This window comes from Carettochelys insculpta, chromosome 13 (assembly GCF_033958435.1).
Source record: "Carettochelys insculpta isolate YL-2023 chromosome 13, ASM3395843v1, whole genome shotgun sequence".
NCBI lineage: Eukaryota > Metazoa > Chordata > Testudines > Carettochelyidae > Carettochelys > Carettochelys insculpta.
This window is the reverse complement of record NC_134149.1, coordinates 15,139,654-15,163,107: the sequence shown is the minus strand read 5'-3', so window position 1 is coordinate 15,163,107 and position 23,454 is coordinate 15,139,654. Positions and strand designations below refer to the sequence as shown.

Sequence of the window (23,454 nt, the reverse complement as noted above, 5' to 3'; positions counted from 1 at the left end):
ACAGTTCCCTTCTGCTAATTCCCTCCCAATGGAGCTATTCTGCCCAACCCAGGGTCCACAAGATTCGGTTCTTCCCACCCTGGAGAGAGAGAGAGAGAGAGAGACACCCTCATCTAAGAAGACTGGTTAATCAACGCTTACAAGCTGACAGCTTTCAGTGGGCAGGTTGCACAGCAGTGCCGAGCTGAGGCCCTTATGTGCCCTTGGACTCAGTGGCTGGGTTAAACAGCACCTTCAGCTGTCAATTTCATATGACACCCCAGTTCAGCATCCCCTCTCCAATCCCCACTTTCACAGCACAATCATCCTACTAGTAACTAACTCAACAGGCAAATCCCACCGCATTTTCAGGCACTACAGGGATCTTTAGCATAAGTATGAGAAGCTCTGTTGCAAAGAGAATGGGAGAGCCAAAAAATATCCCCAAGGAAGAGTAAACAAAAGAAAAAGAAGAGAGAGAAGCAACCAGTTTAACAATGAAAGTTACTTATTTTTGGGTAGGGAATATACATAAGTTACAGTATTAAATCTATATTGAAACTGGTTACAAATGTTATGGGTAGCAAACTATATAACTAATTACATAAGGCAAGATCAGGCGGCTATACTTGGAGAGCCTTGAACTTTTACTAGTAACTTGCTTCAAAAGGAATAACAGTATAAATACGTATCAGAAAAAGTCTTGGGGCCTGATTCTGCCACCATCATTTAAGAAAAGCAGCCTTTGAAGTCAGTTGGAGTATTGCTTGAATAGTGACTTTAGGTTTAAAGCAGCAGTTCCCAACCTTTTTGGGAGTGACCCATTTTGACAATTCAGTAAAACTTTGTAACTCAAGACAATTCAAAACTGGGTGGACAAGAAGTTCTCCCCTGGAAACTTTTTTTTTTTTAATAAATCTTGATTTGCCCCCTCCATTCCTGCCCCCAGGCTCAAACAGTTCCCCTGGCCCACAGGCTTAAACCTTCCTGCAGCCTCTAAATGCCCCCCTCACCTCATGAGTGCTGATGCTGCCCCCCACTGCTCCTCCATGGGCTGCCACCTCCTCCATGCAGCTCCTCCCAGCCCTCATACTCCCTTTCCCCACCTGCAGCATGGGCAGTTCCATGCCCTGCCACGCTGAAATGGGACTTAATTTAATTGGTTTAACGGCCAGATCCCTCCTGCCAGCCATTAAACTAATTACATTTAGTTCCATTTTAGCGTGGGAGGGCAAAGCCAGAGGAGTGAGCAGTGGGAACTGCAAATGGCTCCGTAAAGAGCAACATACAGGTTGGAGCCACCCAGCTGGAGATCATTAGAAAATCTAATGGTGACCCATGCTTGGTTCCCTACCCATAGTTTGGGAATCCCAGGATTAAATTAATTTGATGTCCTGGGCATGAGCTGAATGGTTCTATTAATTCTGCCTCCCAGGGGTTTTACCTCTTCCTTGTTAAATCTGCTGGAGCTTTTACTATTTGACACTGATGTATCAGGCTTTAGGCCTGACACTCTGAAAGCTTTAATAAGGGACAAGGGAACTCATCATCCTGAGACATTGTTTCAGGCTCCTGGCAGACTCAAGCAGACAGTATGACATACCTTTGAACTTGGTTTGTATTTGGAGTGTTATAGCTGAAGATGAAAGAGAAGCTCTCTCTCAAAAACAAAATGTTCAGAATCTAACCTAAGCACGTCACACAGGCTGAATCCAGCCTTCGGATGCTTGACATCACTGCTTGAAGCTATGTCAGTGTATACCAGATAGATTTATCCAGAAAACAGGGTTATATGCCATAACGTAAACCTAATTCTGTGCAGTGGGATAAACTACATTTTAAATTATGTTCTGTGGACTGGGGCCTAGTGGAAATTTGCAGGCTTAAATAAATTTAGCTTTGTTTAACTGTGTCTTAAAACTGCAAAATACTGAGGAAAGGTAACAATTATCAGTCTGGTATTCCAGCCTATCAAATCTGTCATTTGGTCCCACTGACGTTGTTGGCTCAAAACAGTTTAAATCATAATTTTGCTACACAGAAGATGGACTGCCTGCAGAATTCTACCCCCTCCACATCTATCATTGGTATGGTGTAGTCAAAACACAGTCAGCCAGGTTAAAATAACCATGTTTTTATTTAATAACACAAATAAAACTAGGACTCCCTATAATATAAGAATAATGGCTCAGTTGTTAGAGTAGTCCTGACCCTCCACTAGGACCAAGAGTAGGAGAAAAACCATACCATATCCTGGGTGATAGGGGAGGACACAGGAACTGGACATGTGGGATATCAGGGACTGGATACCAGGAACGTCGGGAACAGGTATGTAGATCTCTTCAGTTTTCTGCTTTTGATCTCTTCTACACATCGGCCATCCTGTGTGCAGTTAGCAGACCCTACCTATATGGTTTGTGCATGCAGGTAAGATACAGGATTCCTTTGGTGTTAATTCCTCTCAGCAGGCTGGCGCTGTGTGGGAGCGTCTCTCTGTCTCACTGGAATGACCTGACAATGCTGCATCCAGTAACAGAGCCCTGACTGAGTAACAGCTACACCCGCGTATCTGCTCTGGTTGCTAGACAGATTAGCTATCACATGGCACTCCATGTTCCTGCCTTGTCCCTGTTTTGGCGCCAAAAGCCTGGAGGAAAAGAGGCACCAAAATGGAGGCTGGGCTGTTCTTTTTCACATCCAAGATGGTGGCCCTTGACCAAGATAGCAATAATCTGTTTTTTCCCAACAACGCAAGAACTAAAACATGCTTTGCTGTAATTCTTGTTGTCATTTGTATTATTTGGTGTTGTGAGGGCTCCATATAAGAGTCTGGAGTTTACCAATACATACTTAGGCAAAAGAAGTCCAGGAGGGCTTCCCATGCACGGAATATGTGCATGTCCCTTCATCTGAAGGATTCGAAACCAGCCCACTGCCTAGCGCTTAATTTGTAGTGAAAGAGGTGCCAGGTATCAAGCAATGTCTTTTACATTAATAACAGAAGCAACAAAGCCAGAGGTGCTGGGGCTAAGCTGCCAAAACTAGAGGTTTTGGAGTTCAGCCCTGGCAGAAATTCAGCTCTGCTCCTGCCCCCATCTGGGTTTGGTGATAAAGGAATAACTCACATTTAGGGCTTTTTCTTTTTTTTTTTTTTTTTTTTTTTACATAAATAACTATACTACAAGGTTATAGAGATGTGTTGCCAGTTCTGGGGCCACTGCAGCGAGGGTGAGATAAAGAGGTTAAGTATGAAAATAAAAAGAATGACAAAAAGTGTATGGCAGTCATTTGCCTGACTCTCCTTCAGCTGAATCGTCTTGGAATCTAGAGAGTGAATAGTCTCTTTCAGCTGGTCAGCTTCATGGCAACAGTTTGTACTTGTCAATGTTACGCACTCTACATTTTACCTTTACAGACAGTATTGACCAAATATTTTCCCAATTTTTGTTGGGAAAATGAAGAAACTTTCTCTATTTGCACTTCATATAAGCATGAATGTGAGTTAGTGCAATGACCCAGCAGAAACAAGTCATAGTCCCCAAGGCTTTTTCTTTAAGGAATAACATTTGTAACAAGAAATCAAAACTAATTAATTCTTCTACCTCTTGTTCAACCCAGACCTGTGACCCTGGGTATAGAATTCAACCTATCTGAGGATATTTTTTCTCAGGCACTCAAGTCTTTCTGCTGCGTATCTCTATAAGGAAAGGGGGAAAAACAAAACAAAACAAAAAAACCTGCTGGCGTTTATCTTTGTTCACTGGAGACAAAGTAGTATACTGCCACAACAGTACATGGAGAAAGAGGGAATCTGATCTGGCCTTTTTTTCCTGTGCCATTACTATTGGCATAATTCCCCTTCATCCACAAATGCTGCAATATCAGTTCAGTAAATCAAGAATAAATACGTACTGTGTTCATAAAATGAACTTGCACAAGAACATCAATTTTCTACTGTTCATCTATTTCCTTGTTGAATGATATACGATAACAGGAATCTTGGTCCCTAGCAGCTGAGATTTGGGTAATGTATCTTTGTCTGTAAGGCAAAGATTTTAATGAGAAAACGTACTGCAAAGGTTTAAACTAAAGAGTTTCCTACTCTTATCCAAATATTACATAGCATCTCACTCAGAGAGGGTATTTTTACTGTAAGCAATAGAGAATATTTATCTTATTTCACTATTCGTAGATAGAACACAGGAGGGAAACACAGAAGGTGACTCATTATGGCATTCTGTGGCTTTCTACCAGAATCAAGAACAACAAGAAGTCCTGCGGCATCTTACAGACTAACAGATACTTTGGAGCATAAGCTTTCATGGGCAAAGACCCGCTTCATCGGATGCATGACTGGGGTTGGGGGGGTTCAGAGGAGTATTTAAAGAGGGACTCCACTGAACCTCCCCACACTCACGCATCTGATGAAGCAGGCCTTTGCCCATGAAAGCTTATGCTCCAAAATATTTGTTAGTCTATAAAGTGCCACAGGACTTCTTATTTTCAAAGATACAGACTAACACGGCTACCTCTGTGATTCTTGTTACCAGAATCAAGGTTTTTCACTCTCTTCAGTGTTTAATTTTATTCAAATATCTAGAAAGCTGAAGGTCAATTTCTAAAAATGGCAGAAGGCATAAAAAAATCTAAAAGTCCTGGTTAAATTTTTTGGAAGAGTAAGTGATTTTGAGATGGAAATATTTTTGTTAATTTTGGAAGCAAGTGAAGCTTCCTATCACATAACTAGGGTCTTTGATTAATTTCTTGAGTTCTAGGGTGCCCATGACATCTCCTTAAAGGACAGGGAGGTGATCGCCTGTGGCTGCCACTGCCCCAGGTAATCCCAGTCCAAGCTGGTCTAGGAGGGGGCCAGGGTGGGGGTGGAGCATCCATAGGCAGAGGGGAGGTGCAAATGCACCTCTCGCACCCCCTCCCCCCTCACATTCAGGCCTAAATACGAATCTTGATAAATTTTGATATCTTACACATTGCTTTTTACACGTTAATATTCTACAAGAGAATTTTGGTGTAGTGAGTTTGTCAGGCTTGAGATGAGAATTTTTTGCAAAAAGAACCAGGGGCCTTTTCAAAGGAGCCTTTGTGTCATATAGGTGATAGGACAATCTGATACAATGACACAGAGTAGTAGTACAGGAAGGCTTTTCCAGATAAAAGGACCTTTGGAAGAGTTGACTTTTATACCAGCTTTGCATTAAGTTTGGTGTTGCCCAGACAGGCACAGCACCCACAACCCCTCTGCAACTCAAACCCCTCCCCCGCCACCTAAGGCTATGGGAGGGTAAGGAAGGGGTCTAGGGTACAGGCTCTGATCTGGGACAGGGGATTGGGATATAGGAAGAGTTGCAGACAGAGGGGGTTGGGTGCAGAACAGAGTTTGGGGTGCAGGCTCTGGGAGGGAGTTTGCATGCTGCTGGGCTGGGGCAGTGGTGTGAGATGCAGGATGGGAAGCAGGCTCTGGGAGGCAGATTGGGTGCAGAAGGGGTGAGGGGCTGGTCAGGCTCAGAGAGGGAGTTTGAATGTAGGAAACGGTCAGGATGCAGGTTTTGGGGTGAAGTTTAGGTGTTGGGAACAGGCTATGAGCTGAGCAGGGAATTGGGGTGCAGACTGGGAGGGATTGTGCGTGCAGAAGAGGGTTTGGGGTACAGGCTTGGGAAAGGAGATTGAGGGCTGGAAGGAGTGTGTGGTGGTGCGGGAGGGGGTCTGAAAGTGGGGGTGCAGGCTCTGGGAAGGAGTGGGGAGTGTCACACATTCAAGTTCTGTGAGGGAGAGGGGAGAGCAGGGACAGAGTGCAAATTAGCCAATTCATGGCAACCCAAAAGTTCTGGGAAGGACGGGGAGGAGTAGGTAAGTGCAGGGCTCCAGTGCCCCAGTGCATGAGAGGGGACTAAACCTGGCAAACCACTGCTTTTTTATTGCCGAGCCCTGCCTCAGTAACTCATCCTCTGCAAGTAGTACAGTGCTTAGGTCAATGTACTTAGGCAGTGTCTGTGCAGATATTGCATTGCTTACATCACTTTCTGCTGCCTGACAGTCAAAGCCTCGCTGTCTGGGGCTGACAACATAAGCAGATCTTGAGCTGTCAGACCAGGGCAGCGAGGCTCAGGTTAACAGTTTCCCAAAATTCCCCACAGTGTTAAAATGGTGGAAACACTTCTTAGGATGATGTGCACTACCAAAGAAAGGAGTGTGTAGACATGAAAAACTGATTTAATTACTGTGGTGGCACTACAGAGATGTAACTTAAGTTGTTTTGCAGTATAGACTTGACCAAGGATTTCTAAAATGAAGGGACCATTCTTTCTTTTCAAAAGATTTAGAATATAACTATCAACTTACTAGCATGACAGATTAAATGAGTTTTTAACAACAAACTAGTTTTATATTGCTTTGACTGCGACTCCATCATTAAAAGCTATTATAAGCAAATTAACATCACAGCTATACATTTGTAGAACAGAGCTACAGAATTAGATAAGTCATATTGATGCCCTTTGCTAAATATCTGATAATGGATATATTTTAACAAGTTTGTGAAGGCATAAATATATGCACAGATGTCAATCTAGACTAAGAATATGGGAATGGTGATGTAGAGATGGGAGGAAAATTGCTGCCAGTCTACTGCTATAGGGCTGTCGGAAGCTCAGTGCTGTAGGGTATTTGGTGGAAAGTTGCTGGGCACCCAATGTCTGCCAGAAGTTGCAGGGCGGGAAGGGAGGGGATTGCTGGAGAACAGATATTACAATTGTGCTATAAGACCTCCTGGTAGCCTGCTGTTTAGGGAGGTGGGGGGAGTGTCAGTGGTTGATGGTTTGGTGTTAGAGGCCTGGTATATTGTGATGTTACTGGATGGATCGCAGGGTGCCAGATGTATTTGGGGGCATCTGATGAGATAGTGGGGTTACTGGTGTCTTTCAGGGAAGGCTGCAGATGGCCCAGCTTATTTGGGGAATGTTGCAAGGGTCTGGTACATTTAGTGAGGGTATGCATTTGGGGCAAATTGCTGGGGGATAGAGTTTTTAGGTAGGGTCACCCTATTTGAACTTTCAAATAGGAGAGCACCCCTGAGAAGGAGTGTATCTGCCAACTCATACACTCCCTTTCAAGGGTGTCCTCTTTTTTCAAAGTTCAAATAGGGTAACCCTACCTTAGGAGAATTGCAAGGATTCTGGTGTGACTGTGTATTCAGTGGGTGGTGGACTGCTAAGAGCTGGATGTTGTGGATGGATTGCTGGGGACCCAGTGATACTGGTGTACGGAGACTGGGCAGTTGATCTAGTAGAAGAGGTTGTAGACATATGATGTTACCTGTGTACAGGCAACAGTGCAGGCTGCCAGGTGTTAGCAATGGTGGGGAAATGGGGGGTGCTGCTAGGAGTACTGGGGGAGTGACTACTGGGGTCTCTGGGTTACCACTAAGGCGGGTGCAGAGAAGACTGGCTGCTTGGGGTCTCAGAGTTACAATGTACAGGGGGAGCTGGCCTCCTGGGGACTCAAGGTTACTAGGGTACAGGGTGGCTGGCTCGAGACTCAGGTTCACCAGTGCATGGGGGTCTGCCAAGAGTATTGGAAGCCTGGCTCAGGGTTACCCATGTATGGGAGGGCTGGGTCCCTGAGGCTCAGGCTTACCCTTGTACGGGGGTAGGGTGCTAGGAGTATGGGGGGACTGGATGTCTGGGGCTCAGGGTTACCCGTACACGGGGGGCTGCTGGAGCCCGATGTTACCGGACTAGCCGGGGGCTGCTGGCGCTGTCTGGCCGCGGAGGCGGGCGGCGGTGCAGAGACTCACTAGCAGCACCGGGCGCGAGGCGGGCGCTGGAGCGCGGCGTAGCAGCTTGGCGAGAGGGCGCGCGCGCGTTCTTCTCCCAGGCGGCACCTAGGCCCGTTTCCCATCATGCCTAGCGGGCCGGCCCGTCCCCTCTGACCCCGGTCCGTCGTTCGCCCCATCCGGGCTCTCGGCGCCACACGGGGAAGATGGCGGCGGCGGCGGGGGCGCTCCCTGCCGAGTGGATAAAGAACTGGGAGAAATCGGGCAAGAGCGAGTTGTGAGTGCGGGGCCGCGCGGGGGGAGGAGCGGGCCGGGCGCTGGAGTCTGGGTCCCGCAGGTGGTAGGAGCTGGAGTCTGGGGCCCGGGGGAGGGGGCGCGGGGGCCGGGAGCTCGGCACGAAGAGGGCAAAGCTCCGGCCTGAGTTCCTCACACCGCACTCTAAAGGGCCGCGCGCCCCCGGCCGGGTCTGTGCCCTTTCACCCTCACTCACGCCCACCCACCCCGCCCCGGGCCTGCCCGTCCGCCCCTTCGCTAGGTGCTGGAGCCCCAAGCGTCCCCTTCCTTACCTGCGAGTGGCCCCTGTTGGCCCCAATCCCCGGCCCGTCGGGCTGAGCGCGAGGCTCGAGTTCGCCCAGTTGTTCCTGTGCTGGGGCGTCAGGCGCTTCGGTGCTGAGCTTGCTCGCAAGGCCCCGGCCCCGAAAGCCTTCGATTCGAAGGATTTAATGTCCGATTTTCTTCCCCGACCCAGCCCAGGGGGTGACTGCCGTGGACGGTTCATCCCATCGCTCTCTTGCTCTTCTGCGAGGGGGCATTTTTGTGCCAAGAGAGTTTTGCTTAATTCTCCTCCCAAATCCGTCTAGGTTTGGTGGGGTTGGCAGAGAAAGGAGCTGCCTTGCCAGTATCCCCGAGGTCCTAGTCCGGAGTTATCCCACCATGACAGGTTCCCTCAATATGTCGCTCAGTGCATGTTGGTGTTGCCTCTGATCAGGAGGTTTGGCATGTAATTTACATTCTTCTCAACTTAACATTGATTTGGTACAAAGGCTTTTAAATATTTTGGATTGATTTGAAGAGGTCTTAAACGTTCATCTGTCCGGCTTTTATTAAAATGGATACTTTCAAAGTTAATTTTTAAGCATTGAATATCAAGTGATGGATTTCAGTGAGCCATCATAGTATTGACATTAATGTTAGTTTATCTTACTGAAACTGGCACAGTTGTCCAGTCGTCTTAAAAACTGGTACAGGGGAAGAGATGCTGAGGTGAATGGAGATGTCCTCTTCCCAGGCTTCTCAGTCACCTGGCACACTCCAATGAGACAAACAATTCCATGGCACATCCACTTTTTTCAGCTAAATCAATTGCTCGTACTTGTCACATTGAAGAGGTGTCTACACACCTGGAAGGTTGACAGCTGCTATGCAATTTTTGGTATGCCAATTGTGTACCAAACATTGACTTTTTAGCTATCAACTTCTATGCCTGTCTTCATGGCAGAAGGTTGATGGGAACACTCCTCCAGTTGTTTCCTTGATAACATGCCGCTCAAAAGAAGTTGAGGGGTCAGTATTCACCCTGGAATGCACCATTTCTCGCATGTGCAAAATGACACCCCGGAAGATCGGACATAAACATTCAATCTTCTGCGATGAGCGTAAATCCAGCCTTACTTACATTTACTGTGGTTATGGTCTTACTAGAGAGGTTTGCAAATAGTAGTGCATACAGCAAGGTAAACAAGGATCAAATGCATTAATGTTTCAAATCCACCACAGAATACACTGTCTTCAATGATGAGCACAGACACATTTTCAAAATCTGTTCAACACTATGCTAGGGATATTGAGTAATCACTGAAAATTGCAGAAATCAGGCTCCACTCCCTGCCAGCCCAGTCTGTTGGAGCAGGATGCGACATTTAAACCATGGCCCAGCTCCAACAGGCTCCTGCACTTGCCTGCTTCTGCTTGCCATGGCAAGGGGTTGGGGCAGGCTCCCCACCAGCTCACTCAGGCCAGGAAGCAGCATTTCATCTGCCTGCTGGCACAAAGGGGGTCCTGTGGGGTTGGCATTTTGGCAAGGAGCCACTGGCAGTGCGGGAGGAGGAAGAAAGAAATTGACTAACTCCACACCAGGTGGGTCTCAGGCAGCAAAGAGCTGCAGTGAGGAAAAACTCTTGAAATTACAGGGCTTACTTGGACAGTTCTCATGGCACACAAGTGTGCTGTGGCGCACTGCTTGAAAACCACTGCTCTACACCATCAGATTTCCCTTGTACTTTTCCACTTGCTGGCGAAAGAGGGGAAGCCTTTTTGTCAGTGCCTTTACATCATGCTTGACATGTTCAGGGCTTAAACATGTTTTGGTGTGTACTAAAAACTAGGCTATATTATGACCAAATAAAGAAACAGCTGTATTAACCGACTCTCTGACAATAATGACTGCTCTGTAGGTGAGCCTATAAAGAAGTTAAATTTCCCTGTTTAGGGTTCTGTGTTGACCACTGAATTTACGATAAATGTGAAAGATGACTGTAGCCAATAAGTATAGAGCTCGTGTATTGGCTGCATTCTACAACTTTGTGTGTGTGTGTGTAGCAAGAACAATGAAATATATAAATGTATCTCTTCTATACCTGTTAAAATATGTAGCTAGGTGTAGATGATTCAGTTAAATAGCATTTTTAATACAGTAAACTCTGTCTTAACCGGCAGTCTATCATCTGGAACTCTCAGATAACTGGCATTTTAACCGTAACTAAATTTTAGTTCTGTTTTTCATAAGAGTAGTATAGTGAAATTAAATACAAATAAATATAGTATAAGTTTACAGTGTACGTACTACTGTTGTATGCAGAGTACTTTATCAACATTTTTATTTGTTTCTTAATACCTAACCTTGTTTTTCTTTAGTGTTATGCATTGCCAGGTATACCTTTCTATTATCTAGAATATTTGAATATCCGGCAGCCTTCTGGTCCTGGGGCTGCCAGATATGAAAGTGTTTACTGTATATAGGTTTGACATACAAAGCATGTATGTGGAGACTTCCCATTTTTTTTTGTTATGTCTGAGTTTGAAAACTTGAATGTGATCAGTTTTTTAAAAAACCCTCTGATACGTGACATGTAATACAGAGTTAAAGCTGAGAGAGATTTCATAGTTGATTTATATAAGAGTTGTGTCTGGAGAGGTGGCTTAGTGCTATTTTAAAAAACAAAATAGAATATTACATGATGTTGGTTCATTCGTGCTGGCTTATCGAGCAGTGTTACCAGTTTAGATGGGACAGTGCTTAAATCTTAAGCACAGTTCCCAGGGATCCTAATTTAAACAAGAGGCTGTAAATTGACAGCAAAGTATGACTCTGTACATAACATGTCAGTTTTTGCTACAATATTTGATAAATCTTTTAAACTTACGTGTAATAGCTTTTAAAAGCAAATAATTGTATCTGTATCAAACACATCAGAGATTTTTTGAGTACCAAAAGACTGGTTTTCCTGAAAGTACATATTGAGCAATTTTGCTGTAATTTTTATTCTGAAGTACTGACCGATCCTCTCTGTTAAGAAAGAAATACAACTACTGATAGCATTTTACACCCATTTTAGATACCAAAATTAAATGCTTCAAAATATTTTCTGACAGTTCAAATGAAGAATTAGAAGCTTAGAAAGGGTGCTAGAGTATTTGCAGAAAGTCTAGAAAGACATGGTTCCAGCTCTAAAGATTTTGTAGTCTAAATTAAACATACAGGATGATTAAGTTGAAAAAATGGGAAAGGGGATGAGCTATACAAGGATAACACTTGAATAGTAACAAAGGTATGCGTGTTAGTCTGTATTCTAAAAAACAGAATAGCAGTGATGTAGCACTTTAAAGACTAAAAAAATGATTTATTCAGTGATAAGCTTTCATGGGTTAGACCCACTTCATCAGTCTGTACTGGCAATGCTACTGAGGTGATGAAGTGGGTCTGTCCTATGAAAGCTCAGTACTGAATAAATCATTTTGTTAGTCTTTAAAGTGTTACATTACTGCTTTTGTGTTTTGTAAAGATAACACCTGTAATTCTAGCAACTACACCCTTGTGACAAATCTTAGCAAAACTTGTTTTACCCATCTGTTTGAAAGGGGAGAGCAAGCACCTGTTTTCAAGACAAAGTTTAGTCTTTAAACATGCTGTGGTTGAGCAGAACAGAAGCAAAAAAAAAGCAACTTTCACTCAAGTAAGAACTGGTAATTGTCATGGGAACAGTATGTGGTTGGTAGGAAGAAAAGGTAGGATAGATGATAGATAAGAACAATCACTAACTCCTGTTAGGCTACATCTACACTGCAGAAATCTTTTGAAAGAAGCTGTCCCAGAAGATCTCTTCTGAAAGAACTTCTTTCGAAAGAGAGCATCCACACAGTCTGCACTCTTTTGAAAGGATGGGCCAAGGATCGAAAATGAAGACCATTCTTTCAAAAGAAGGGCCCTGAAGAGTGTCTACGCATGCTTTCTTTCGAAACAAGCTTTCAAAAGGGGGCACTCTTCCTGAAATGGGAAAGGAAGAGTGATTTTGAAAGGAGCACCACATTCTTTCAATTTAATTTCGAAAGAGCGCATTTTGTGTGTAGATGCTCCATGGGCTCTTTCAAAAGAGCCCCTTTTCAAAAGAACTCACTAGTGTAGACACAGCGTTAGTGTAGGGTAGCTTACAATATCGAACAAAAGGAGAGTCTAAAATGATATGCTGGCAAAATTATTAGTTATGTATACTTAAGTGTCATTTTACAAGCAGGGAACATAGAAATGGCCCTAATGAAACAAACCAAATTATTCAAGATGAAGTATTTTAATATGCACACTTTCGTACACACGCACACACAGCATATACGTGTCTCTTATCCCTTTTAAGTAGTACATGGTAATACCTTATGTGTGTGTGGTTTGCCTGGTTTGGTACTGGGCGGACATACACATTCAATGAAGTACACTAACACTTTAATTGGTTTTCTCATAAATAAAAATACGAATCCAGAACCTTACCACGTGTAAGAATATCTTTAATGATTTCTTTGGCCAGCACCTGAAACAGTGGGTTGGTCTTCTAGGTAAACTGAAAGAGCATTTTAATATTTTGCATCTCTCATTTCAGTTTGTTTCAGGTGATGAGAGTATATATTTGTCTGTAGTACAGAAACAACTTAAAACCCTTGATCATGCACAAAAATCTGTTGAAATGAACCTTTCAGTGCACAAACAACAAGAAGTCATGTGGCACTTTATAGACCACTTACTGTTTTTTCAGATACAGACTAACACAGCTACCCCTCTGATAAGTTTCAATGCACAGTGGAGTTGCATTAACATCACATCTCATTGACCAATAAAAAAATGATTGTCAAAGGTCTGCCTGAGTGGATCCCAGTGCAGGGTCGGGGCTTTTATTTATGATTAATTTTTATAGGAAGTAAAAATGAATGCATGTAGGCTAATTGTGATAGATACTAATTCATCTACTTAATATTTAAGAAAATGCACAGTAGACTCAGAAGAAAGATTTTTATAAATACTTTAGCAGTTCTACTATTTATCTTGGTTAATAATGAATAGAAGAAAATTCACCATTAGTGAAAGAATGAAATAGAAGCTTCTTGACTCTTACTTTAGAACTAGACCTTTCTATGTTATACGATATGTTGGAAAAAGCCTCTTGTGATTTTTTGTAACAGTAAAAAATAGAAAAGATAATTTGAACCATACCACTACTTTGTGTCATTTAAGTTTTCATAATGTAGCTATACAGTGAGTCTGCTGATTGCATTATATTTACATATATGAATGTAAATATATGTTTTCTTAATGTTTTGCACAGAACACACACACTTGTTAAATCAACTAATTACTTGATGAAAAAGCTGATTGGACTAGATTGCAAAGGAGATATGTATATTGGTGCAAGCAGCTAGAGTGACTAGCTATGATTGTTGTATGAACTTGCTTTAGAAGAGTTAATATATAATTTTGGTGATGACATGAAGAAAGCCTAATATTGCTCTGTATAATCTACATCGAAAGATACTGCTATGCATTTGTGTATCTTTGAGAGTATCCTGGAGACTACATAGATTTGATGTTGTCTTCATTTTTGATTCTCTCACACTCTAACATGAATTGTGATATCTAAAGCAGTGATCCTTACAAGAATATAATTCTTTTGCAAAATTAAAAAAATCTGATTTGCGCACTCATCTACATTTTTATAAATATAGGCATTTAAAGGTATGTAGGGCTCTGCTTTTATGCTTTGGGGCCAGATCTTGCAGTGAGAACAGTGCAGGAAACTCCTGGCACCCTTGAAGAGGATTGTTGAAGTCAAAGCCTCATGTAGGTGCACAGATAGCTATTAAAGTGGCTAAAATATGTTTGTCTCTTTCATAATCAAGAGTTATTTTTAAATGAATACAGGAATTAGGCTGTTGTATAGACTCATTTTCTAAAATAGGTCTTCTGCACAATATCCCACAGATACTGATTCAGAGAACAGAACACTCAGGCTATAATTATCTTTTTATATTTTTATTTAAATATTAAAATAGCCACTTAGTAGTATGTTCCCACACCTCCCCCTTCCTGGGTTATGGTCTATGAAATCATGTGAATTATTATACCTAGCATTAAAAATGAACAAATATTTCAAACATACATATGGGCAAAAGTTTGATAATGCTCACCAGAAAGATACTTGCATGTCACTTATTAACAATATTATGTAAATAGGAATGTGTCCTTGTTTTCGTTCATGTCCTCATGTTCCCTTATTTTTTCATTTTCTGGTAGTCATTCAGAGAAACTTGAGATACAGAAGTACTTCTTACAGGGGTGTAGTATCTTGCTGTTCATTGCATTTATAACTTATTTAAATCAGCATCTGAATTTTAGCTTTAAATATTGAATAAAGATTATGTTTTGGTTTTAAACTTAATTTGCTTGTCGGAATAGTCTAAATAACGGCATATGTTCAGAAGAGCAAACAATACTATATAATTCTTTTTGTAACTAAAATTCATGTCTGATTTTGAAAACTGAAATTATATAAACAATATTTCTTATTTCAGTTTACAATTATGCCGCACACTCAGTGAAAATAAAAGCCATGAAAATGTGACTTTCAGAGGTAAGTTGACATTGTCCAATATACTGTGTGTGTGCGAGAGAGAGAGAGAGAGAAATCTGATAATCCAAATGTGTATATGGTGATTACTGCTAGTAAAGAATGTATAAGGCAGATATCACTGTGCACGGATTCAGTTAACCTCAAACATGTGCATAGAAAGCATACAAAGGGAATTCACTGCAGACCCGCAACCAGTCTTTCATTGGGGAAGTCGATTCCTTTCCTCTAGGTCCTTGTAAAGTTCCATATGCAAAGCCCAACTATTTATATTTTATGGAGAGCTGAGTTTTATTCTAACAATGAACTAGATGTATGATAAATATTTGGAACATAAAAGTTTGCTGTTTAATAATACAAGTAAGTGTCAACTCTGAAACTTATTGTTCATTTGCTCCTATAGAGTAATAGTCCTTAGTTTCCAGTTCTGTCATTCTTGATTAAATATGTTTCTGGGTTTAACTGCTAAAGTTACAGTTTTTAAAATGGTTCTAGCATTCATTCTAAAATGCATATATTTCAAATTTTGACAAGGACTTTAAGAATTAGAACAATTAGAATGTTCAAGGACAAATAAAAAGGCATAATTTTGCAACATGAACAAGAGAAATTAAATTTTGGCTTTGTTTGCCGTGAGTCCCTGAAAGGAAAGATTAAATATTATGGAGTCTGCAAAGCTGCTTACTTTCTTTAGATGGTGTCTGGGGATCTTGTTAAAACAGTTGCCTGGGGAAACAATAAAAACTGGGGGGGGGGGGGGGATTATTTATTATGAAATGCAGATATAAATATACTTCATTTTGCAAAGTAAAAATTATTTAATGTTAAATCAGTAAAAGAGCAAAAATACGTTTTAACTCCCAAAAATGTTCAGTGTAGGTCACTGTTTTAATACAATCCCGATGACCCAGAAATGTTTTCAAACATCCCCCTGTATTGACTTGAGATGCAAACTTTCATGCAGATTTCTGTAAGTCTCTAGAACTTGTGATGTTTCCTTTTGATTGAAGAAATTTAGTAGATTTGGTGACATACTTAAGAAATTAAAATTTACACAGTCTATATAATTGAACAGTTCTCATTCAATTAAAATATAAAAGGGTCTAATACTGCTCTTACAATGATGTAAAGTGAGAATAACTCCATTTAAATCAATGTTTTGTGTTACAAAACTAGTGAAAGGAAATCAGGTCCACAGGCTTCTAGGAACTCATATTTATCTATGTCATAAGCTAAATTAACTTGTTGAAGGCAGTACTGTACATTCTCTCTTTTAATGTTTGGATACAATGATGCTTTCAGTAAAAAAGAGAAAAATGATTAATTTATACTTTTATGCAAATTGTTAGTCCTAGCAGTGATAACTTCTTAAAATTTTGAATTATTTTATATCATATTTAACTGTGACTTCCTTTTTGTACTTAAAATTGCTTATTTGTAGTTTGATTATTATTATTGTAGTGTTGTACAAATTCAAATCAAGGATTATGGTTCCATTGACGTATGGGCTGTATAAACAAATAGGACAATCTTTGCACCAAAGCAGTTTTTGTTCTGTTTTTTAGCATGTCCCCCATGTCCTGTCTTTTCAGAATAAATTGAGATTTAAGCTGAGAACAGAAAGCATGCAAATTTAATTAAGCAATCTTGTCTCATTTAATAACTAAGGTATCACTTTCTTTATTATTTCTGTAGCAGATGTTGACATACTATAAAATACTTTACAAAAACAAGCAGCCTTGTAGCACTTCGTAGACTAACAAATTTATTTATTAGATTATGAGCTTTTGTGGGTAAGACCCATTACAGGGCTGCTTGGGTTTTTTTACCACTATAGGCTAATACGGCTGCCCCTCTGAGATTCTAAAATATTTTTAATTATGTACTTTAAATATCTGACCAACACTTAAATAGTACCTCCTTTTCCCCCAAGTTTACTTTTGAACTGATGCTCTTATTTATTCACAAGATACACCATTTCTCAATATTAGAGCTTCTCTTGGAGAAAAATATCTTGGAGTGTCTAGTTAGGTGATTGACTTTGACTAACTGATTATTATTTTGAAAATTAGCATAATCAATGAATTTGGATTCAAAGCAGGGGACAGGATATAGGAGCTACCATAATGGATCAGACCTGATGTCCGTATACTTAATTATCTTGTCTCTGACAGTGGTCTGTACCATATGCTTCAGAGGAAGATGTCAGAAAGCGGCAGTATGGAGGTGTGGTATTTCCTCCTGGATTCTGATAGGGATTGGCTTAAGCACTGAAGAATTTGAGTTCTTTCATCAGAAATACTATGTTAAAGAAAGATAAGAGTTACTTGCCCAGCTCTGAAATTAAGCAATTCCATACAATTCAGGAAATTACAGGTTAGAATTATGTAATCCCAACTTTACAGGGTAGTTGGGTTAGATCCAAAAGTATCATGATCTAAGTGCTCACTGAACACTGTGTTAATGTTTAGTATTTTCAATTGAGTGTTTTGTTAGTTAGGCTGTGTCTGCTTGGTTTGGTAGGAGTGTGATTTTCCCTGCTTGTGTTTTATATAGTTGAGCTAACTCTCATTGAGATAGCATAAGTATAAATAGCAGTGTAGGCACCTTATAAGCACTGGTTGCTGCCATGGAGGCATAGGTGAGCCTTATCAAATATATAAATACCAGTTTCAGGTGGGTTTTGTACTCATTATGACTCCGTGTTGCCTCTGTGGTCACTACCAGTGCTACTGTGGCTGTGCTGCTATTTTAGTGGTGCTGCCTCAATGAAAGCGTGTGTGAATCTGTACATGAGCAGGGGAATCACACCTCTAGCTTGTGTCACGAAATCTGTGACCTCCATGACTTCTGTAGCTGCCAATGTGGCTGACCTCAGGACCACCCAATCAACTGGTCCCAGCACCAGCTGCTCAGGTGGTCCCTGGGTCAGCCATACTGGCTGGTGTTGGAGCAGCTCTGCAGCCAGCAGCTCAGGCAGCCCCACAGTCAGCGATCTTGGCTTTTGTTGGGGCAGCCTGGGGCCAGCTGTACTGGCCATGGTCTGTTACAATGTGTCCTGTTGCCCCCTCCTATCATAACAGCTGCTAGATCTGGCAGGATGGGAGCTGCAGCCATGCAGAGGCAACTGGAAGTTCTAGAAAGAGTCCCTGCTTTTGTTGCTGCCTCTGTCTGGGAGCTAAAGCAGAAGTCCTTCCCTGCAGCTCTCAGCTGTTTGCCATTGTTGCACAGAGTTAACGCCCAGGGGTGGCAGAGAGAGTAAGAGTGTGCTTGCCTGGGGGCGGAGGGTCTGACTCAAGCTGTTTGTGGGGAGACCTTTGAATTGTGCCTCCCAACACATACCAGTCATCTCTGGCAGAAGCTCCTAGACCCATCATCCCATTGCCTCAGCCTTCTAGATGAGGAGGAGGGGAGAGGGCCAAGGGGACTCTGCACGCTGTGCTGTAAAAGACAGATTACTCAGGAACTATGATTTGGCCATCACTGGACTACAATATAACTATACACAAAGTGAAAATGTAACTCCTTTGTGTGTTTGGCTTTTAGCCACCCCAGTTATTAATATATTACTCACGCTGTAATAAGGCATTTTAGGGACATTTTTCTGTAGTTTGAAAATATTGTAGCCACCTAAGTTGGTGGAATCATGTGTACATAACAAGTATTAATGTTCTGTAATTCTCCCCATTTACAATCCCTGTCCCAAGGTGCAGGGGAGAACTCTGCCCTTGAATGTAATGGTTCTGAAGCATGTGACATTATTTAGTCATAGAAAAATTTCTCTCACTTTTCTTTCTGCAAACAATTCAGCCTGACAGAAAGTTTCTGTTATTAATTTTCCACCTAAAGTAGATATTGATTATCTTAATTTTTATAGCTATAACTCAGTTTATTATAATATTTTCCCTTTCCCATGAAGTAATGCCTAGTTTATGCTAACTATGTGAGTGTCTTCATGTTGAATTTTAGCCAATTAAACTTATTGCTGTTCATGAGACTGGTGTAATAATTCATCTCATTTTAGTCTATCACCTTTTACTCTCTTTCTATAGACTCTCTAGGGCATGGACCATCTTTTGTTATGTGCCTGTACAGTGCCTTGTACACTGAGGCCAGATTTGGGACTCCCAGGCACTGCTTTATGCAAATAATCTTCGGTTTGAAGCAAAGGAATATTACATCCTCTTTGTCAACTAACTGCACCAAGTCAGCAGCATCACTGTAGATTTTCCCTAAAAGTTAGACCAAGGATTACCCTGATGCCTCTGTTCCTAATGTGCCTGTTTTATTTTTGACAGATATCCAGCAGGTTCTGTATGAGCTTGCCAATCATGTTGTCAAGGGAAACCTCAAGCACGATCAAGCTTCTAACGTTCTCAGTGATGTTATAGTAAGTATAGATTTCTGCTACTTGCTGTAGATGTATTTAACATATGAGTTTGCTTATTATGGAAATCAGAATAAATGCTAAAACTGCAGATGTAGTTTCCTAAAACATCTAAAGAAACAGCTTTTACTCTTAGAACTTGTACACAATAGCACTTCAGTCTAAATCAAGTTGCTCTGGAGCACAAAAAGGCCACCCCGACTGACCTAAGCAGCTGTGTGGAAACTGCTTTGTCAGCCAGGGAAGCTCTCTTGCCAGCATAGGTACAACTGCTTGGAGAGGCAGAGTTGGAAATGTAACTCCACTGAGGTACTTTTGACTGTTAAAAATCTAAGTATCTTCAGCATTTTGTTTTTGTAGGGAAAAAACTCGATTATTGGTTACAAATCTTAAGATTTCATAATTCGTTTCCACAGTCTTTAAATCCAAAGAGATCATTTTTCCTTTTGCTAGTCCAGGTTTACTCATTATTATTATTATTAGTGCAAGGTCTACAGTGTGTTGTGAAGATACAGGGACTGGAAATATTGAAATGACAAATATTGTATGCAATTACTGCTGTGGTGCCAGGAGCACTTTAAAGAATATGTTCATGAGGCTATATCGTTCCTGTTAAAGGGCACTGTAATGAATGAAAATTTCCCAAAGCTAGTACTCATGAAAAGTTATATTGAAGATCATATGGCTGAAAAGCAGACAAGGGCAACAGATGTTTTCTAGACATACATTAGAGACTGTAGTACTGAAATGCAAGCTCATTCTTGACTGGTAAGTTTGGGTCTTTGACAGATATCTGGCAGGCTCTGTATGAGCTTTGTTCTTTTGTACCCACAGTGCTAGTGAAGCATTTCAGTTTTTACAATTCATGCATTTGCTGTAAAAATAGTTTATGTACTAGAACATTCAGGAGAGAGGAGTTGGTGTTTGGGGTAGCTCTAGTATGGCATCGTGGGCTTTTGAACTAATACCAAGTCTGATTTATGTTGAGCTCACTCAAATTCCCAACATATTTAACAATACCTCAAGTCCGCTGTGAAGGGGAAAAAGGTGGATTGATTTACATAACTGTTTAAATTCTGTTTGGCTGTTTGCTTTTTAGTTATTTTCTTAGCATACCGATGAAAGACTGAATATAGCCTTTATGCTAAATTTGGTGTTTCATATTGCTAACCAGAAGAAGACACTCTTTCTAAAATTGTAAGGGCTGATATGCGTTGAATCAGATTATAATTTTTTTACTTTGCATTTCTTTTTACTATGATTTTTTTAATCTTGGGTTTGTGCCCAGCTGTATTTGGATGGAAACTGTGGTTTTAAATACAAGTATGGAGATACACTTATCTCATAGAACTGGAAGGGATCTTTAGAGGTCATCGAGTCCAGTCCCCTGCCCTCACAGCAGAATCTATCACCGTCCCTGACAGATTTTTTTTTTTTTTTTTTTTTAAATCTCAAACTGCTGAGCTATCCCTCCCCTCCAAAAGCTGAGTTCTTTCTCTAAAAGCTGATTTCTTTCTCAGTCAGAAATGTACAAAACTGGCTTTTTTTAAAAAAATAATTTATTAGATAGATAAAATTCCTTTGAATTTGCTGCTAAGTTTATGAAAACCTTTTTTGCATTTGAAACTAACAGATTTTATTAAACAAAGGAAGAATTGTCTTTGTAGTCAGTGAACTGAATTGATCTCTTCTGGTCACCCTGCGTTTCAGTACATTAGAACTAGTAGATCTCATCTCTCACATTTATTTTTATTCATAGATCGAAAGGGGAAAATAAGCTTTACTACTTTTTTCAGCTCCTGCTCTGTTTCTCACCTTTGAATGAATCTGCCATTAAATTGGACTAGCCGAATAAACTGTAATGAAAATACTTCCCCTGCACCTGCTGAATAGGCTATTGCTTTCATAAGCGTATTTAACATTTAAACAAATTCTGGTCCTTCGATGTTTATTCAGGGACATCTTGCAATGGCTTTCAGCCTTTCCAGACTTATCTTGCATACCCCCAAAGTTTTACCTCACAAACTACTTTCTTACAGAACTGAGCAATTGCATACTTTCTTATTTTTATCATATAGTTATAAAATAAATAATTAGGATATGTATTTTTAATTAAAATAAATTTAAAAAATTGATTAACTCCAGATTTTTACCTACCCTGATTTATATGGCAATATATATGGCCTTTTCAATATTCTTATAAGGGTGAAATGGGAACCTCAAGACCTGGCAACATTGTTTGTCAGTGTTTGGATGAAAAGTGTATGGAGCCAGGCTGGTAGATGATTTGTTACGTGAAGCCATTCCTTAAATTCTTTAATTTTTTTTTTTTAACTTAGACGTTAAGGGAGATATTCAAACACACAATTGACATTGTCTTGACTTAGGACAAGTCTTACAACTTGTTTTTTAGGACTCAAGAGTATTTGTGTCTCTGGTAGCCTACCCCCTTTTTTCATTACTTCTGCAATAGCAACAGTTACTGTTAAGCTGTGTTTAGTCATTTTGAAGTTGATGAAATGTATGTATTTCTGTGTAAATATAAGTTTAAAATAATAATATTAAGGGTGGGATTTTGCATGCACAAAAGCCAGTACTTTGAATTGTGGCACTATATATTTTTGGAAAATTATCAAAATAAGCACATCTGGCTGTGGCTTTGCTTTAACTGTAAACTTAGATGTTTATATTTAGGAGAATAATGTACTATTAATGCACAATACAGTACTTTTTTATGTGATCATTAATCAAAACCTTTTCAAAGCTAGCTGGCTTGCTGTATTCTTCAGAATGATCACCAAGGAATGTCTGAAAAATATCTTTAAAGTATACAGTATGTCCTTCCTATTTAACTTTGTATCACCATACTTCAGAATAATAAAAAGAACCGAGAACTAGTTAATTGAATCTTAATTGTGCTCCCAAAAAAGCATCTTTGGGTTTGAGAATAAATATAAAAAAATTAGTTCCAAAACTGAGTTGTAGAAGCACCTGAAAATCAGGACTTAAAATAGACTTACCTTCTCAGCCTTTAAAAATAGTTTTGCTAATTCAGTCCATTTTTAAAACTTACGCCGTATCGTCAGATACGGCTTCAGTTGTCACTGAAATTTTTCTTATTGGGATATTTGCAGTGCTTTTTAGCTCAAATCGGGAATGATATCTTTTGTATAAATACATTCTTTTATATTTTACCAAACACATCAGGATCATTATCTAGTTAAACCACTCCTATTCATTGACTTAAGAAGAATAATGTAAATTAGATTCATTAATATTTCTGTCAAGATTCTATTTCTCTATGGTCAATAGTACTCTAATTACAAATTTGGTATTCCTAAATTTACTGGGGGTTTTTTTGTTTTTTTTAGGAATTTCGGGATGACATGTCCTCTATCCTTGCTGATGTCTTCTGCATATTGGGTAGGTTTTTTCCTTCCTTTCATCGCTGGAACAGCTTAGTGGAGGAGAAGTGTGTATTCTATCTCATGAAAATCTTAAAATTCCAAAATTTTATTTAAAATAATTTTTTGAAATGTAGTTGAATGCAGTTAGAACCAGAGCAAAGCAATTTAAATGTTTGTAGTTTCAGTAGCATGGAGTTTATATAAACTTATAACATTCATGGTTACTTTGCTTTTGTATTTATATAAATGAGTATATGCATAATAAAATATTTTTTGTCTTCCTAAACTGTATGTACAATACATAGAATTCAAGGAAAGCAATGATAGGTAAAGACTGAACAGCTCCCTAGAACTAGCAGAGTTGAAGTTTCTGTCATTAGTCCTAATGCATTGGTACAGTGTGTCAGGCAATCCAAGTTTCCAGAAAATAGAGGCAGATTAATAGTTTTAATGGTAGAATATTTAGCTGAAAATTTTCGGTAGTTTCACAGCAGTCTCTAGGCCTTATCTGCCCTTCAGTATAATTTTGTGGAAGGTATTTGCGTCGAAGATGAGGTTCTTATTTGCAAAAACAACTTTCAGAACTCCCTAAAAAAGGAGCAACATTTCTCTTCTGACAGAAATGCAACCTTTACTCATTCCAGTAGGCCGATGAAAGTCAATGCAACTGCATGAATAAAAAAGTTACAGAAGCTTGCTTTTAAGTATGAATAGCAATAGGCTGTG

General features: G+C 40.3%; 2 protein-coding genes across 4 annotated transcripts in view; one reads left to right on the top strand and one right to left on the bottom strand.

Annotated features, from left to right (window-relative positions):
- Window positions 1-3,916, bottom strand: part of XIAP (X-linked inhibitor of apoptosis) — a 35,838-nt gene extending 31,922 nt beyond the window's left edge. The window contains exon 1 of the mRNA XM_075007431.1: window positions 3,892-3,916. The gene's annotated coding sequence lies outside the window, so the exon portion shown is untranslated. The remainder of the gene's footprint in view (window positions 1-3,891) is intronic.
- Window positions 3,917-7,957: 4,041 nt separating this feature from the next.
- The window catches only part of THOC2 (THO complex subunit 2), a 92,703-nt gene continuing 77,206 nt past the window's right edge, over window positions 7,958-23,454 (top strand). For 2 of the 3 annotated variants that reach the window (XR_012647385.1, XM_075008178.1), the window contains exons 1-4: window positions 7,970-8,045; window positions 14,879-14,937; window positions 19,233-19,324; window positions 22,693-22,744. Coding sequence is in view for 2 of the 3 variants with exons in the window: in XM_075008178.1 (XP_074864279.1) it covers window positions 7,975-8,045; window positions 14,879-14,937; window positions 19,233-19,324; window positions 22,693-22,744 (274 nt within the window). In the remaining variant the exon portion in view is untranslated. Of the gene's footprint in view, window positions 8,046-14,878; window positions 14,938-19,232; window positions 19,325-22,692; window positions 22,745-23,454 lie in introns of all 3 variants that reach the window. The other variant, XM_075008179.1, reaches the window with a different exon arrangement.